The sequence below is a fragment of the Microtus pennsylvanicus genome, chromosome 15 (assembly GCF_037038515.1).
Source record: "Microtus pennsylvanicus isolate mMicPen1 chromosome 15, mMicPen1.hap1, whole genome shotgun sequence".
Lineage (NCBI taxonomy): Eukaryota > Metazoa > Chordata > Mammalia > Rodentia > Cricetidae > Microtus > Microtus pennsylvanicus.
In genome coordinates this window covers 14542104-14560222 of record NC_134593.1, presented here as the reverse complement: position 1 = coordinate 14560222, position 18119 = coordinate 14542104, and the positions used below count along the sequence as shown (strand labels likewise).

The 18119-nt window shown below is 47.6% G+C and overlaps 1 protein-coding gene across 2 annotated transcripts; it reads right to left on the bottom strand.

The window, feature by feature from the left end:
• Positions 1 to 6104: 6104 nt before the first annotated feature.
• Positions 6105 to 14370, bottom strand: Pck2 (phosphoenolpyruvate carboxykinase 2, mitochondrial). Of its 2 annotated transcripts, none has more exons than XM_075949224.1 (10): positions 14151 to 14370; positions 11963 to 12208; positions 11155 to 11339; positions 10871 to 11074; positions 10326 to 10513; positions 9874 to 10036; positions 9456 to 9674; positions 7189 to 7326; positions 6889 to 6984; positions 6105 to 6671 (listed from the first exon to the last, which is right to left on the bottom strand). In XM_075949224.1, exons 1-10 carry the CDS (start codon positions 14177 to 14179, stop codon positions 6217 to 6219), a joined length of 1923 nt encoding a protein of 640 aa, XP_075805339.1. In that variant the 5' UTR covers positions 14180 to 14370; the 3' UTR covers positions 6105 to 6216. The 2 variants fall into 2 exon arrangements, with proteins under 2 accessions (XP_075805339.1, XP_075805340.1); XM_075949225.1 differs by having other exon boundaries at positions 13747 to 14364.
• Positions 14371 to 18119: the final 3749 nt, after the last annotated feature.

The following is an 18119-nucleotide window of genomic DNA, read 5'->3' as shown; positions in this document are numbered from 1 at the left end:
TGTGAAACAGTCCTGTCCTGGAACTCACTATGTAGACCAGGCTGCTCATGAACTCAAAAAGATCCACCTGCCTCTGCCTCTAGAATGCTGGGATTTTGCCTCTGCCTGCTGAGTGCTGGGATTAAAGGCATGAGTCACCACTGCCTGGCCATAACCAGTTTTATATAGAGTTTAGATTGAACCTGGAGCTTCATGCATGCTAGGGAAGCATTCTACTAATTGGGTTACATCCTCAGTCATCTTAGGTCCTTAAGAACTAAGTTTTTGGGGGTAATGGCTAGTCAAGCTGGCTCAGTAGTTAAGAGCCCTGGCTGTTCTTTTAGAGGACCCAAGTTTGATCCTAGCACCCACATGGCAGCTCACAACCATCTGTAACTCCAGTTATTACACATATATACATAGATATGTATGTAGGCCGACTAGCTATATAACTAGAAAAAAAACTCTCTGTGTTTTGTTTTATAGAAGTAAAACCTGTAATGCTATTTTAATGTGTGTTTGGTTCTGGGGTTTGAACACAGGGCTTTGCACATGCACTTTAAGACAATTCTGAGGACAATTCTGAGCCCTCTCAATCTTAGCAGTAATGCTTTTCCCTCCCCCCTGGGAACTTTCCATCATATCCCTGAGTACTTAGGGGCAAGATAACCCTTAGGTGTTGACTCAGTTAACAACTACACATGCACGTACTACTTGATGTTTTGACTCAGTCCCTGGGAAAGGGACAAATTGACCCTCAGATGTTCTCCCTTACCTCATCTGATCTTGCAGTTGCTCTCCAGCCAATTTTTGGTAATAACCCTTTTGAATAAGCCAATCATAATAGTTAAAGAACAACCCCCAGGCACCCCCCCTTCCTTCTGTGGCTTTTTCCTTTAAAATTAGCCTATACCAGCCATTCGGGGTCTTTCTGGCCTCTCTAATGCTGAAAGACCCAGGCATGACAGAATTAAATAAAATTCTCATGCCTTTACATCAGTTGTGGTGTGAGAGATGGTCTCTTGGGGTGACTCCTCCTCGGTGAATTGGACTCTAGGCTCCAACATAGGTAAGTGTTCTACAACTCAACTACATCTCTAGTTCTCTTTTTTTGCTTTTGAATTTGAGACAAGGTCTTATTGAGGATAGCCCAAGGTGGCCCTGTACTTTCATCCCTCCATCCTCATCCTTCCAGGGGCTTCAGTTACAGGTGTGCACCACCTGATGAGCTAGCAACCCTGATTTTGAGCAGTAATATAAAATTATGAAGTGTTGTGGTAGTTTGAATGATAAATGTCCCACTGTAGTCTCTGTTATGTGAATACTTGGTGAAACTGTTTGGGTACATTTAGAAGGTATAGCCTTGTTGGAGGAGGTGAGTCACTGGGTGCTGGTTCTGAGATTTCAAAATTTTGAAGTTTCAAAGCTCGTGCCGTCCCTAATTCCCAATCTCTCCTTCCTGCTTTCTCTCTTTTTTTTTTTTCTGTAGAAGTCTTTTTTTTAAAAATTAATTTTGTATTTAATTCAGACTTAATTCTTGACTAGCCATAAAGCTTAAGGAGTAGAAAGTCATGTTGGCACAACAATAAAACAAGGATTAAGCTGAAATGCAAAACTGTGTAATAGGTTTCATAAAGCTCTATAGTTGTTCTGTTACTGCATGAGTCAGAGTGATGCTGACTTGGTAATAATTGAATCTATTTAACTCCCCTGTTTCTCTGAGACTTGATCTGTTCATCTACAGCATCAAAATGGAAACTCAGTGAAGTCCACTGTAAACAAAAGTGTAGATCTCAGAGTACTGTAAGATACTTTTAAGTCAAGCTCCCTCTTATCAATACTGATGGCAGTAATCATTAGCATCATTGATTGTTGATGTGTTGGTCCTGTTTCTTTTTCTTTTTATTGATTTTGATTGAGCTCTACATTTTTCTCTGCTCACCTCCCTGCTCTCCCCTCCCCCTCCCCTAAGGTCCCCCTGCTCCCAATTTACTCAGGAGATCTTGTCTTTTTCTACTTTTTACTTCCCACGTAGATTAGATCTATGTAAGTCTCTCTTAGTGTCCTCATTGTTGTTTAAGTTCTCTGGGATTGTAGTTTTTAGGCTGGCTTTCTTTTCTTTATGTTTAAAAACCACCTGTGATAATTGTCTTTCTGGGTCTGGGTTACCTCACTCAAAATAATGTTTTCTAGTTCCATCCATTTTCCTGCAAAATTCAAGATGTCGTTATTTTTTTCCTGCTGTGTAGTACTCCATTGTGTAAATGTACCACATTTCCTTATCCATTCTTCGATCGAGGAGCATTTAGGTTGTTTCCAGGTTCTGGCTATGACAAACAATGCTGCTATGAACATAGTTGAGCACATGTCCTTATGGCACGATTGAGCATCTTTTGGATATATACCCAAAAGTGGTATTATTGGGTCTTGAGGAAGGTTGTTTCCTAATTTCCTGAGAAATAGCCACACTGACATCCAAAGGGGTTGTCATCAGTGTTTCTGATCTTGGCCATTCTTACAGGTGTTGTTTTGATTTGATTTCTCTGATGACTAAGGATGTTGAACATTTCCTTAAGGGTCTGCTTCCTGCTTTCTAGTCAAGATGTGAACTCTCAGCTTCTTGCTCCAACTACCATGCCTCTACTCTGCCACCAACATGGACTTTTTTTTTTAATTATTTTGTTTTTTCAAGACGGTCTCATTATGTAGCTCTGGCTGTCCTGTAATTCACTCTGTAGACCTTGTTGACCTTGAATTTAGGGATCCATCTGTCAGCTGTCTCCTGAGTGCTGCGATTAAGGACATGCACTACCGCCAATGCCTCCACTACTACCATCAGGCTAAAAATGTATGTATTAGCCGGGCGGTGGTGGCGCACGCCTTTAATCCCAGCACTTGGGAGGCAGAGGCAGGTGGATCTCTGTGAGTTCGAGACCAGCCTGGTCTACAAGAGCTAGTTCCAGGACAGGCTCCAAAACCACAGAGAAACCCTGTCTCGAAAAACCAAAAAAAAAAAAAGTATGTATTTAATTTTATGTCTGAGTATTTTGTCTGCATATATGTATATACAGCATGTAATTCTTCACGTCCACTGAGATCAAATGACAATAGGATCTTGAGAAATTGAGTTATGGATGATTGTGAACCATGGGACTTGAATCTGGGTCCTCTGCAAGAGCATCGAGTACACTTGCTCTCTGAGCCATCTTTCCAGACTCCCCCTCCCACTATCATGGACTCTTATCCTTCTGAAACTGGAAGCCCAAATAAATTCTTGTATAGGCTGCCTTGTCATTGTTTTTATCACAGGTGTTTTATCCTTATCACTGGAAAGGTCTAAAAAGAATGACAGATTCACAAACACAGAGTGCACAGGTTATGTTTTATTTCTATTTTTGCCAGTTTTATTCATGTGCACCTGTGTGTGTGTGTTTGTGATGTGTGTGGGCTTGTGAATGTGGAAAAGAGAGTTGGTTCTCACACTGAACTCAGGTCGTCTGACTTGGCAGCAGGCATCTTCACCCACCGAGCAGTCTTGCCGGCCCTGTTGTCTGTTTTCTGGGACAAGTCAAAGTTGGGTGTGGTGGCTGGTTCCCGTAATCCCAGTATGCAGGAAATTTGAGGTCAGCCTGGGAACCATGTCATGGTTATATTGTTAGGCTGGCCTCAAAATCTCCATTGTCCTTGTCTGAGGTTACAAGTGTGTGCTACCATGTTTGGGATCTTGTAGGTTTTTCATATTGTTTCCTACTGAAAGACTCCAGTTTCTTAGAGGGCTGGTTGATTTCAGGGCTGGAGCATAAAATATACAGGATGTTTGTACAGCAACCCTTATCAGCAGAGAAATAGGCAGGGACTGCCAGCACCCTGTTAAAATGACTCAGCCAAGTTTCTATAAGCGAAGGTGGGAGGATATGAGCATTAGTAAATATACTTTATTTAGTGCAGTGTTTAAATTCATTGTGTGTGCTGTTTTAACTAACTGACTATTCTTTTGAAAGGCCTTTGTCTGGGGGAATGTAGCCAAGTTGGTAGAGCATTTGCCTATCACACAAGGCTTTGGGTGCTATTTATTGCCAGCGCATCATCCTGGTTTGGTGGTATGTGCTTGTCTCTAGAGATAGGAGGCAGGAGGCAGGAGGACCTCCTATTCAAGCTTATTCTTGGCTACATAGAAAGGTTTCTTTTCCTCCTAAATTTTCTTTTCACTGATTTTTTTTTTCTTTCGGTTTTTCAAGACAGGGTTTCTCTGTGTAACAGCCCTGGCTGTCCTGGAACTAGCTCTTGTAGACCAGACTGGCCCCGAACTCACAGAGCTCTGCCTGCCTCTTCTGGGATTATAGGCGTGTGCCACCACCGCCTAGCTCCTCTTTCCTCTTCAATGCAGAGTCAGCTCCATAATTAGGGCCAGCTCTTATCACTGCAGAGTGGAGAGGAGCTGACAGCCAATAGTCACTGCTCATTAAGTGCTTTCCTCCACTGACTCAGTTACCCAGCACTGTACGGTAGAGACACATTCCCACTCTACAGATGAAGGGACAGAGCCACTGTGTGCGGAAGGCATTGTTTTCACCCCCTGCTAATGATGAAGGTGAGGATCGGACTGTAATATTGTGCACATTTATGAGGTATCGTGGGATGCTCAGATGCATGGGTGCACTATGTAATGTTCAAATTAGGATGAACTCCCCTCGACCATTTCTTTGTGGCAAAAAACAGAAACCACTCAAAATCCTTCAATTCTTTTTTGCTTTTTTCTTATTTTGTATTTCTGGGACAGGGTCTCTGGCTGTCCTGGAACTTGCTCTATAGACCAGGCTGACCTTGAACTCTAAGATTCTTCTGCCTCTGCCTCCTGAGTGCTGGGATTAAAGGCCTGTGCCACCATACCCGGCCCTTCAGCTCCTTTTTGGTATTGTTATCCTTAGCCGTCTTAAAGTGCAGCGGAGCAGAATGTTAGACCTTACTTCCGCTATAGCTCAGGACCTGATCAGCCTTCCCCGGCTGTGCTTTTGTGTCGTGTACTCCACTGCTGCGTTCTGTTGTGTAGCCGCCCTGACCTCTCTTCCTTGACTAGCGTTCTGGCGTTTTCTTGGAGAACACTCACTATTTCTTCCTTCATCTAGTTATTTCTTCTGCGGGGTTTTCCAGGAATCCCATTTTGTTTGAAGGTTTTTTCTCATATTTTATTATTTATTATTATTTGAGAATTTCATGTGTATATGTCTTTTGATCAAGTCCACTTCCCCTTTCCAATTTTCCCCAGACCCCTTCCAACATGTTCCCCTCTGAACTTCAACACCCGTACGCACAAAGGTGTGGGGCTGTTCTCTGGATGATCTTTGGTCTGTGATTTTCTGTGTAGACAGGGTCACTGTGTACACAATTCTCTTGCCTTGGTGATAGGGTCCTTCAAGTGCCAGGATTTTAAGACATGCCATTTTGCTCAATCCAACTCTCGCTTTTGAGCTGTAAAATGGGGCTTTCATAAGGCTCTTAGAACAGCGCCTAGCATACAGATGGTGGCAGGCTTGCCAGGAGGGAGAGAGGAGGATCAGGAGGACAGGGTTATCTTTAGCTGCAAGGTGAGTTTGAATCCAGCCTGGGCTTCATGAGACCTTGTCCCAAGTGAAAAAAAAAAAGATAGTATGGTTCCTGGTTCAAGTCAGGTGGGGGAAACCAGCAGAAGAACCAGCAATGGAGCTGTCACTGCAGAATGAAACTTCTGCAGACATGCATGTTTGCATGGGACAAAGAACCCTAACGCTAGACACTGAGCAGCCTGCTGTGGCCTCCCTTTTTCTTTCTTTTTCTTTTTCTTCTTCTTTTTTTTCTTTAATTGATCTTTACCATGTAGCTCCAGCTGGCCTGGCACTTACTATGTAGACCAAGCAGACTGGTCTCAAACTCCCCTAGGTCGGGCTGCCTCTAGGATTAAAGGTGTATATCACCATACCAGGCTACATTCTTCAGAAGAATCTGCCTCCTTCTACAAGTTCTTACTATGTGAGCCAGTATCGAGACTGACAGTAGAAGGAAGCCTACGGAGACAAATGGGAAGTGAAAACGGCACAGACGTGTAAGATAACTGTGAATCTTAGCAGACAAGGGAGAAGGTCTGTGGCCTGGCCTTCCAACACTCACACATTTAATATCAAACCGTCCATGTTTTCTATGAGCCTGGGAATTCCCTACCCAGATGGGGGTGTTGTGCTCTTGCTAGCTTAGAGACTCAGGTCACATTCTTCGCACACGCCCCTCCAGAGCCTCGAGCTCCGACAACACCTCCTTAGGCAGATCCTGGTTGACTTGCTCGGTCAGGTAGCTCCTAATATCGCGAACCTCCTGTTCCCAGAAGTCCTTGGGGATGGAGAACAGCTGAATGTTGTCTATTGCTTTGAGGCCACTGAGATTCAGGGCTCCTTCCTTTGGCACCAGCCCGATGGGAGTCTCTTGGGCACTGTCTTCCCCATCTAACCGTCTGCAGATCCAATCTAGCACACGAGCGTTCTCCCCAAAACCTGGCCACAGGAAGCGGCCCGCTTCATCTCTCCGGAACCAGTTGACGTGGAAGATACGAGGCAGCCGGGCTCCTTTGTGTCCCTCCATGCTCAGCCAGTGTTGGAGGTAGTGTCCAAAGTTATAGCCAAAAAAAGGCCGCATGGCAAAGGGATCATGCATAATGATCTTTCCTAGGACAGGAAGGAGGGTAGGTAAGGAATCCTCTTCCTGTCTAGGGAAGGGAAGGGAGCCCTGTGTCCTGCTGGCAGAGGCAGGGTAAAATCTGACAGTTCTGAAATATCTTTAGGGAAAGTGAAGAGAAACAACGGGAGGGAGGAGGAAGGGATAGGATAGAGCTGGGACCTACATGGGAGCAGTGACAGGAGACAATGGAAGGTGTAAACTCACCTTTGTGTTCAGCAGCTGCAGTGGACTCTGAGCGCATGGAGCTGCCTACAAACACCCCATGACGCCAGTTGAAGGCTTCATACACCAGAGGTACCCCTAAAACACCAATGAACAGGCTTAGAGGCAACCCTTCTCGTCCACTTTCAGACCCATGCCTCCCACGGATTTTGCATTCACCATGGGAAAAGGTGATGAACAGCAGCAGCCAGAGGTCCCGTAGTTTCAAATACAGGAAGGCTGGAGCTTGACTGCAGAGCTGCACCTTCTACTACAAAGGCTCAGAGCCCACCTGCTGCTTACCTTTGGGCCTGCGGCCTCCAAAGATGATGGCATCAATGGGGACACCCTCTGGTGCCTCCCAGGCTGGGTCCATGATGGGACACTGGCGAGCCGGGACACAAAAACGTGAATTGGGATGTGCACAGGGTTCTTTGTCACCTGGCAGAGGAAACGCAAAGACCATCTTCCAAGGTCATGTTCACTCTTAACACACTCATACATACATGAGCAATGACACATTTTCATGATGCTGAGGCTTAACCCAGGGTCAGTTAAGCCTGACTAGGCCAGTCCTCTATCAGTGAGCTCCGTCTCCAGCCCTTGCAAGATTTCTTTTGGTTTCATCACCTACTTATAATCTTGTGTGGTAAAGAAGGAGGGGGAAGGAGCCCAGGACATCTTCCCACAAAGATCAGGCTGATTATCAATCAATAATGGTGCTGCTCAACAATAGTGGAGAGGAAATCTGATGACAGGGCACTTTGGGCACTTGGCATTGATCAAGACTTAAGGGAATAGTTAGATATTGGCATGTCGTCATAATAATAATTTTAATAATAATACTATAGAAATAATTTTCTTCCCAGTAACTTTATTTGCAGGATTATCAGTTCCCAAACTAATTTTTTTTAAGCCTAAAGCAAAAGCTGAGAATGTTAGGTCAATATTTCAAGCAATTGGCTTTGCATTAACAAATGAAGGAAGAAAATCTTCCAAAGCTATCAAAATGCAAACAAGAATTCCTTTATTACACATTTACTTATTTGTTGATTGTGATGGGGGTTAGGGATTGCTATGGCATGCATTGTGGAAATCAGAGGACAACTTGTTCTGTCTTCTTCCTCCACGAGGGTCCTGGGACTCTATCTCAGGTCATCAGACCTGGCACTTTAACATGCCAAGTCATCACACTAGCCTAGTAATTGATGGAACTGGTTATTTCTCTTGGCCTGCCTAGACCGTGACAGTGGTAGATTAGGGCATGAACTCGGTCAGGGACATAACCTGAGGAGCCCAGAGCATTTGACACCTTCAGGTGTATTGGAGAGAAGTTGGAACAAGTCAGTGGCATATGTGTGAGCACCACTGGGGAGGCTGAACAGGCACAGTGCCTTCTCCATTGGAAGATGACGACCAGACTGGAAGGAGGGGTGAGGGAGCCATGGGCCAACAAGACTGTCCCTGTCACCTCCCAGCCTAGGGCCCTGGTACAGGAACTAAAGATGGGCATGTGGCTGTCTAGTTCTATCAGTGGATTCAGAGTTGATGAAAGGGTTGGGCAACTAGCCTGTAGGGAAGATTATCGTCTGTGGATTTCTCAGCTGGGCGGAGAGACTGAGGGGGACTTAATGATGGTGTTAAGAGAAAATAAAGGCTGATCAAACAAGGAGGTTAACTGCTAGGCCGTCTGGAAAACTCAAGTTCGGCCTTCAGAGACCACAAGCCCTTCTTCTTCTGTGTTCTTTTCCCATAACCTCAGAAGGCCGATTGTTAGAGTGCAAAGCTTGGGGAGGGATGGGTCTTTAAGGCACCCAGGAAATGACAGGGTCAGGAAATCAGCCTCCAAGAAAGCGTAACGTGCTAACCTGAGTTCACGTCGAAGGATTGCAGTATAGTGAGGGATGGGAAGGGGAGGGTAACTTCAGACACTGGCATCAGCAGGGAAATGCCAGAGCCAAGTGTCAAAGGACAGGCTTTCTTCTTTCCAAATAGGTCAAATGTTACCAGCCCAATTCTTTTTATAACTTTCCAAATAGTTCTTCCCCCGCAACTCTGGCTTATATTTTCTATTGACAAGCGCTATGTATTTGACAGTATGTTAAGCTCCTTTTAGGTGTTATTTAAGTCTCTCATAATCTTAACAGGTGAGTACTATGATAAAACTCATTCAGTTGGTTGGAAAAACTGTGCAAAACTTAAGGGAAGTTAGGTTATTACTCAGATCCCCAAACCATGATTAATGGCATCAGAGATGTAAACTGAGATCTTGCCTGGTGCTGGAAACTACAAAAAGCTAGGGTTTTAGAGGGTTTTCCATCACTAAAGTTGCTATGGTTTGGGGACTGGTTGCTTTTTCAAGAGGATACAGGTTCGATTCCCAACGCCTACATGGTGGCTCACGACCTCCTGTAATCCTAGTTCCAGGGGATCTGATGCCCTGTTCACTGCATACATACGATACGCTGACACTTGCCAGCAAAGCACACATTCACATTAAAAAGAAAAAAAGAAAAAAGAAAAAGTGCTGAGCCCTGGGGCCTTTGTCACAACCTCCTCACCCCACGTACCAGGTTTCCAGGGCTTTCCCAGCCAGGAGGTCACAGTGACGCCAGGTGGAAGAGGCTGGTCAATGCCTTCCCAGTACACACCGCCGTCACTGGTCTCGGCCACATTGGTGAAAAGAGTGTTACTCTGGATTGTGGCCATTGCATTGGGATTGGTGGTAGCAGATGTACCAGGGGCCACCCCAAAGAAGCCATTCTCAGGGTTGATGGCCCGGAGCTGACCTGCCAGAAGTGAAACAAGGAAAGAGCCTTAGGAAAAGCTGAGATGTGAGGCCGAAGGAGGGCCTTCTCTGTCCCTTTATTTGGGGGGGCGGGGGAAGGGGCTCTAGATCTGACTGATCGAGAAAGGCTTTGTTTCTGGGGCTGCTAGACTAACTGGGGCAGGGGGCCATATGGGCTGTTTAGGAAAAGGCTCCCTCACCTTCACTGTCAAACCTCATCCAGGCGATGTCATCCCCCACACACTCTACTTTCCAGCCTGGCAATGCAGGCTGCATCATAGCCAGATTGGTTTTGCCACAGGCACTGGGGAAAGCAGCTGCCACATAGCGCTTTTTCCCTGCAGGGTTGGTGATCCCCAAAATCTGTGTTGGAGACAGAGGGAACAGAAGGAAGTCACCCAAAGTCAGGGCGTAGTCTCTATGGATAAGGACAGCTAGCTGGTAATGGGCTAGGAAGCGGGGGATGGACTATTGGATATTCACTAAGCCAGTGTCCTGCCCTGCCACCAGGGCAAGGGTAGCAGTGTTCAGCCAGGCTTTCAGGCTCACCATTCTGGCACCTGGCAGGAAGGAGCAAGGTTGAGGCAGATTGCCAAGGCTTCCCCAACCACCCCCTCCTCCACAGCTGCTCAGTTCCTCACCAGGCCCTCACCAGCATATGCTCTGCCAGCCAGCCCTCATCCCTGGCCAGGCGAGAGGCGATGCGCAGGGCAAAGCACTTCTTGCCCAGCAAGGAGTTACCACCATAGCCGCTGCCGAAGGAGACGATCTCCCGCTGGTCTGGCACGTGGCCAATCAGGGTTTTTTCCGGATTGCATGGCCACGGGCTCACAGGATCCCCTGGAGACAATGGGGTCATAGTGCTGCTGGTAGTGGCATCAGAAACCAGGGTGTCAGGGACTGGTGGAATCAAGGATTGACCCAAGAGACACTTGAAAACATTGGCAGTGCCCAGGGGTCGCTAAGCCCCCTTTTCCAGTACCCATCAGCTCTGTGCCTCTGTCAGACATGGAGACTGACTTCTGAATCTTGTGCAAACTGTTCTTGAAACAGTGTTACTCCAGTCCAGAATGCTTCTCTGGGCTTTGGGGAGTAATCATTCACATCCACAATTTCTCTGTGGGTGGGTAAGATTTGGGGCTCCCTCTGAGTACAGGAAGGTCTCAGTGTCCTACTCTAGATAAGGTAGGTACTCACCATGCCCAGTCAGGGGCTGGCCTACTGAATGCAGACACTTGATGAAGTCACCATTTCCCAGGGCCTGAAGCACAGGTGTTCCCAGGCGGGTCATAATACGCATGCTTGCCACCACATAAGCTGAGTCAGTGAGCTGCACTCCAATGCGGGACAGCGGGGAGCCCACGGGACCCATGCTGAACGGGAGCACATACATGGTGCGGCCTGTGGAGGAAGGTGTCACTGGGATGATGATTCCCAGTCAAACCTTCAGTGCCCCTGCTCCTGTGCCCCTGACTTGTTACCCTGCATGCATCCTGGAAATCTCTCATCCACAGCTCGCTGGAACTCATCTGGGGACATCCAGTTGCCCAGCTGCCCACGGGCCCCATCAGCCAGGAGGGGCACTGTGTCCCTCTGCGAAGGGGTTACAATCACCGTCTTGCTTTCTACCCGCGCCACATCCTTGGGGTCTGTGCGAGCCAGCCAGCTGGGGAGAGAGGATTGCCAGGAGATGGTGGCTGGTAGACTTCACTTACCTTCAGAGCCACTTTCGTTGCTTATGTTTCTCTCAAGACGGTTTCACCATACAGCTCTAGCTGTCCTGGAACTCACTCTGCAGACCAGGCTGGCCTCAGACTCACAGAGATCCGCTTGCCTCTGCCTTTAAATGCTCAGATTAAAGGCGTGTGCCACTAAGCCTAGCCAGACTCATTTTTTAAGTCCAACTTTGACTCTAGGTCTGTTTGCCTTTTGTTTTCTTATCCAACTACATTTTAGCCCCTTTAGGTTTGTCTTATTAAGAGGTGGTTTCTGCAAGGCCCAGTCTTGAAACCTCTACCCCTGACAGAGTATGTTTCATAAATGGGTTCATGGGGGGGGGGCAGTTGGTCCCCCACTCCCCGAAAAAGCAAGAGCTCCAATTCGTAAATTCATATCAACTTTTTTATTTAATGTGAAAACAATCACTTCCTAGTTGATTTCCCCTCAAGCTCCCATTCTGTTTCGTTCCACTGATATTGTCCAGAAATATCTTTGTCTTGGTTAACCCAAGACACTTCAGTCTAAGCAGCTGCCTGTTTTGGGTGGGGGGCTGTTGGTTTCAATACTTACCAGTTCTCATACTTGGGGAGCTTCCGGATAAGCCCCTGCTGTTCCAGCAGGGCCAGTGTGGCAGTGTTCTCAGCCTCAGACCCATCACAAATGTGAATGCTCTCTGGTTGGCACAGACGGGCACTGCGTGCCACGAAGTCCCGGACTCCAGCAGGCAGCTGGCCCAGGTCTCCACTGAGTACCCGCAGAGTTTGGATGTTACGGCATGGTGACCAGCGCCAGGGCCTCAGCCCATGCAAGCTAAGCCTAGAAGAGCCCAAACAGAGAGGCAACCATCCGATGGCTATCATGGAAGATAGCTACTGGGGAGGGAGGACAGGAAGCTCGTGCCTTGGGAAAGTTCTAAGGCATATCTGGTTAGCAGGCACCACGAAGACCAGGTTATGGTCGGTATGTGGAAGGAGTTCAGACTAGCTACGTTTGTGGCCTTTATGAGGTATGTGTCTCCTGGTCAGGGAAGGGGAGCTGGTCAAGTAAGCATCCAAGCACACATCTGGCTGTGGGAGTGTACGTGCCGATACCGCAAGTGTAGCTCGTGCCCTGTTTTACTTTGTCCGCTGTAGGATTAGGAAAAAAGCAGGTGCCTTGTGGCCCAAGAGTCAAGGAACTGCCCAGATGAGAGCTTCATAAGGCTATTTTTAAAAACCTCACCAATGTTCTTTTCAGTCACAGTTTTTATGTTAAAATGGCAGTTATTTTTATCTTTTTCCTTGGTGTAGATGCCTCACCAAAGGGCGTAGTTTGTGTGATGGTAGAGCCCTCTTCCAATGCCTGGGTTTTAGATTAGGATTCTTACATGAAGACAAGGGATGCTGGGGGTTCAGGCAGTGCATTTGTTCACCTGGGTCGACAATGATTGGCTAGTTAGGTATTTTTTAACTAAGTGAAAGGCGGATTAAGAATAACCAATGCCATTGCCAGGAGTCCGTACCTAGATCCTCAGAAGAGCAGTGTCTCTGTATTGTCTGTTCTGTTAGGCTCCTGGGTGATAATAGGGTCTGCTGTGATTGGTCTGGACCCAAGACAGTAAAGGCCAAGAGAACCTTTCTCACAGGCGAGGCCTCACCTGCCAGAAACCCACAGCAGACCACGATGGCTTGAGCCTGCCTATGCACTCCCTGGCTCGCCTTAGAAGCCACTGCCTACTGAGCTCTAGGGGTTGGTGGTAGGTCAGAACACTAGAGGACAGATCACAGGCTAGATGCCTGGGAAGGAAGAAAACGAAGGTCTTGGATGTGGGGGTTTGGGCCTGGGTGGTTTGTTTTCCAGAAGACAAAAAAGGCAGCACACTTAGTGCGGCCCTAGGCGCACAGCAAAACAGGGCTTCAATACAGCTTCATGCCTGGAACGTTTCCCCAAGGAATTAATTTTAAAGGCCCAGTCTTGAACGCTTCTCTCCCTTGGAATCTGGCTCCCCCAACACCCCCATCCTTCTGCATGCCTCTAGGAGGGACGGCTCACTATCTTTCATAGCACACATGAACTGACCACATAAAACCTGCGTGGGAAAGATAAGGAGTCAGTTTAGACTCAGTGTCAAAGACCCTGGAGAAGGGGACACACGGGAGAGACCTGGTTGCATGTAGGCAGAGCGGCCTGCCAGGACAAGCTTGGCACCCAGGATCGGCTATGGGAAGATGTCAGCCAAGTTAAAAAGAAAGCAATTTGTCTCCCTTCTCCCATCTTCCTTCCTTCCCTCCCTCCCTCCCTAGTCCCCAGATCCCCGAGGCTCCTCTGGGCTTCATGCCAGGCTCCATTCTCGGGAGGCAGCGAATGATGTTTACCTTCTACCTTCTTTAGGGAGCTCGGAGCTTGGGCTCCCAAAGGCTCAAGCCCTTTGGCCTCAGGGCCTTATGGCTCCGCACAGCACTGAGGGGTGGACTGGAAGCCCCAGTCAGAAAGAATTACATCTGGTAAGTAAAGGATTTGCAGAGACAGGGCTCGCGAAGGCAAAGGAGAAGGGGGAGGAGGTTGAGAGTGGCAGATAGAAGACAGCACAAGCGGACAGGGAGGGGTAAGAGAGCACAGAGGCTGGGAGAGCGCGTGGCTGAGGATGGGGGCTGGGGCACCACCGTCAGACCCCGATTAGTAAACAGCCGCCCTGCCAGTCTCTTCCTAGGATGGGAAACAAGCGGAGGGAGCTCCGCTAGTGGAGCACGGAGTGGGCCCAGGGTTGTGGGTCACTCACCGCAGGCTGGGGAGGTACATAGCAGCCATGGCACCTGGGCTGGCGCTGCGGGGTGGCCACAGGAACCAGAGCAGTCGGGGGAGACAAGGAAGGCGGGGTAGGAAGGAGCGTGGCAAAGCCAGAGGGAGCTGAGGTTGGGCGGGAGGCGCTTAAAAAGGAGGCGGGCAGGCACCGGGGCGGAACCTAGCTGGTTTTCTCGCCTGTGGGCCGGCTCACTGGCCGGGGCTCCAGGAATCAGCTCCGTGAGCTCTGTGAAGCCTCCGCCTCACAGTCATCATACCCTCAAGCTTAACTCTCCCCATTGGAGACTTGAGTTCACCTTGGGTCCCGCCCACTCCGACGCTCCGCCCCACGACCCGCCACGCTGTAGGGCTACTGATGTAACTTTGAAGGCTGTTGCTCCTTAGAGATAGCAACCAAGAGACACCGAATGTCAGACAAGCTAAGGATGAGGAATGAGACCAGAAATGGGAGCCCCGATGTCTAAAATCTCAGGGACTGGCTTTTCCTTTTCAGGGCACTCCTAGCTTTAGGCGTTTCTTTTTCTGGGTCCCAATTCCAAGGTCTCAGTCCGCAAATAAAAAACGAAAGCAAACAACTGTTGTCTTTGTCTTGCTTCTTATCAAGGGAGTTTTCTCTAACACCATAAAATTGGTGAGCTCTTTCAGGACTAGGGAAACAGCCTCGTCCCCAGATAAGCCCAGGATGTCCTTTAGGGGGTCCTCCAATGTCTGCTTCATAATACACCTTCTAGTGTATGTAAGTAAGTATGTATGTATGTATGTATGTATTTTTGAGACAGGATCTCTCTCTATAGTCCCAGCTATCCCAGAACTCACTCTGTAGACCAAGCTGGCCTTGAACGCACAGAGATTCACCTGCTTCTGCCTCCCAAGTGCTGGAATTAAAGGTGTGTGCCACCATCTTCTTGGTGTCTCTAAAACGGCAGTTTTCAGATCCGGCATGCACGGAGGGAGTAGGAACACAGAGGGCATGTTTAGTTCTGGGGTGATCTTTGCCCATAGCTTTAGAAGCACCAGCAATGTGGGAATGATACTTTGGGTAACCTCATGGTCATTACACCACAGTTTCCTGGGGCTGGGGGGCAACCAAGGACTTCTGGGTTACAGTGGTAGCATGAACTGTGGTAATAAGTCCCTTGCTGATGCTGAACTGTTTGCATGGGTGACCTTGGCTTGGGACTGGGGGCTGCTGAGCGGTGTGTGGTACAGGAGGCCTTGCTGTCAAGCTTGAGTTGTTGTACCTCTCATGGTTCACATCCATCCCAAACAGGGAGGCATCAACATAAAGAGCAGAGGTGGTGACCACTGTGGCTCCATCCTTCAAGTGGGCCACACTCTTCTTCATCATAGTGAGGACATAGTGAAGGCTCCATGACATACTTGGCACCAGCATCAACCTACTGGATGTTGGCAGGATCTAACTTCCTGAAGATTAAAGACAAATTTCCCATTCTCATCCTGTACTGTACCACGGGTATACTAGGACATGTAGACCTCATAGTTGAGGTAAATGAAGGGGTCACTCATGTCAACAATATCCCCTCTGCTAGAGCTGGTTCTGGTGTCTAATTAGCTATGGAAAATTAGGGAAAAATGCTGTAGCCTGATTTTGGAGCTCTCTAGGGCAACTTGCTAGATGATGGTACCATTTGCTGAGACAGCGACCATGGGACCTGGAGGGATTGTTCTACCCAGTTTGCTCTTAAATCTGACTTTACCACACTTTAGTGTAGGGTTTACCTTTCACCTGGCTTTATGTGATAGCTTTCCAGGTACTTCCTGGTGCCGTGCTTTTCAACAGCCCGAGTGTCTTTTGTGTGTATAGCTTCACTTTGGAGAGTTAAGAGAAAGAATTGACATCGATGGTGTGGGTGTTGGTTCTGTGCTCCGTGTGCAAGTCTCATTCAGCCCACAATAACTTTGTCTTCACAGATGTAGACACTGAAGGTTAAGTCAGTTGCTCAAGGTCTCACATCTGGTTGTCGGGAGAGATGGAACTTGGCTCTAGGTCTTTCCGACTCTAATTACCAAGGCTTTTTTCGTCAATGCGATCCTATAATATACTATTTCCTCAGTTTATGGTTAGCTATCTCAAAAATCAAATGGTGGGGGGTTGGAGAGATGGCTCAGTGGTTAAGGGCACTCACTGCTCTTCTGAAGGTCCCGAGTTCAATTTCCAGCACCCACATGGCAGCTTACAACTGTCTGATGCCTTCTTCTGGTGAGCAGATGTACAAGTAGACAAAGTACCAACACACATAAAATTCATGAATTAAAAAAAACAAATAAGGGAAAAAGAGGACTCCTAAGACTCTTAGACTAGGCATAGGCTTTAAATTCCTAGTCTGGCCCCTGGCTGTCTCTAGTTATCACCTTCACCTCCCTTCTTGCCTGTCCTTTCTCTGCTTTGTAGAGAGAAAAATCTAAGTAAGTCAAGTCTCGATTTTATCTGTCCATTCCCACTGTCCTCTCACAAAAATCACTCGGAGAATGATGATTGAGTGAAGGAATGGATGCTCCCTCATTCTTTGTTGCTTTTTATTTGGGGACAGTTTCCACTACACGGCCCTGGTTGGTCTGGGTTTGTTGTGTAGAATAGGTAAGCTTTGCCTCCTGAGTGCTGGAATTAAAAGCATGTAGCACCACACCTAGTAAGCCCTGCATTTCTTCAATTCTTTCCTACCATTTCTTTACCAGCTTCAGGGAGACAAAACAAAGGCACGCTGGAGGATTTTCCTGCATTACTGTTGCTTGTTTCATTCTTGTTCAGCTGCTCCCCAATCCTGGCCTGCTCCACTTAGACGGCCTTTTGTCCAAACAGCACCACCAGGGGGCAGGGCGTGACTAGCCTTGCCGTGTTCTCTCACTGTGTGTTTTTTTCCTTCTTCTTGGGGACAATATTCTTTTTTTAATTAATTAATTAATTAAAGATTTCTGCCTCCTCCCACCACCGCCTCCCATTTCCCTCCCCCTCCCCCAATCAAGTCCCTCTCCCTCATCAGCCCAAAGAGCAATCAGGGTTCCCTGCCCTGTGGGAAGTCCAAGGACTACCCACCTCCATCCAGGTCTAGTAAGGTGAGCATCCAAACTGCCTAGGCTCCCACAAAGCCAGTACGTGCAGTAGGATCAAGAACCCATTGCCATTGTTCTTGAGTTCTCAGTATTCCTCATTGTCCGCTATGTTCAGCAAGTCCGGTTTTATCCCATGCTTTTTCAGACCCAGGCCAGCTGGCCTTGGTGAGTTCCCGATAGAACATCCCCATTGTCTCAGTGTGTGGGTGCACCCTTCATGGTTCTGAGTTCCTTGCTCGTGTTCTCTCTCCATCTGCTCCTGATTTGGACCTTGAGATTTCAGTCTGGTGCTCCAATGTGGGTCTCTGTCTCTGTCTCCTTTCATCGCCTGATGAAGGTTAATATTCAGGAGGATGCCTATATGTTTTTCTTTGGGTTCACCTTCTTATATACTTCTCTAGGATCACGAATTATAGGCTCAATGTCCTTTATTTATGGCTAGAAACCAAATATGAGTGAGTACATCCCATGTTCCTTTTTGGGTCTGGCTTACCTCACTCAGGATAGTGATCCATCCATTTGTATGCAAAATTCAAGAAGTCATTGGTTTTTACTGCTGAGTAGTACTCTAATATGTATATATTCCACACTTTCTTCATCCATTCTTCCATTGAAGGGCATCTCGGTTGTTTCCAGGTTCTGGCTATTACAACAGTGCTGCTATGAACATAGTTAAGCATATACTTTTGCTGCATGATAGGGCATCTCTTGGGTATATTCCCAAGAGTGGTATGGCTGGGTCCAGGGGTAGGTTGATCCTGAATTTCCTGAGAAACCGCCACACTGCTTTCCAGAGTGGTTGCACAAGTTTGCATTCCCACCAGCAATGGATGAGTGTACCCCTTTCTCCACAACCTCTCCAGCAAAGGCTATC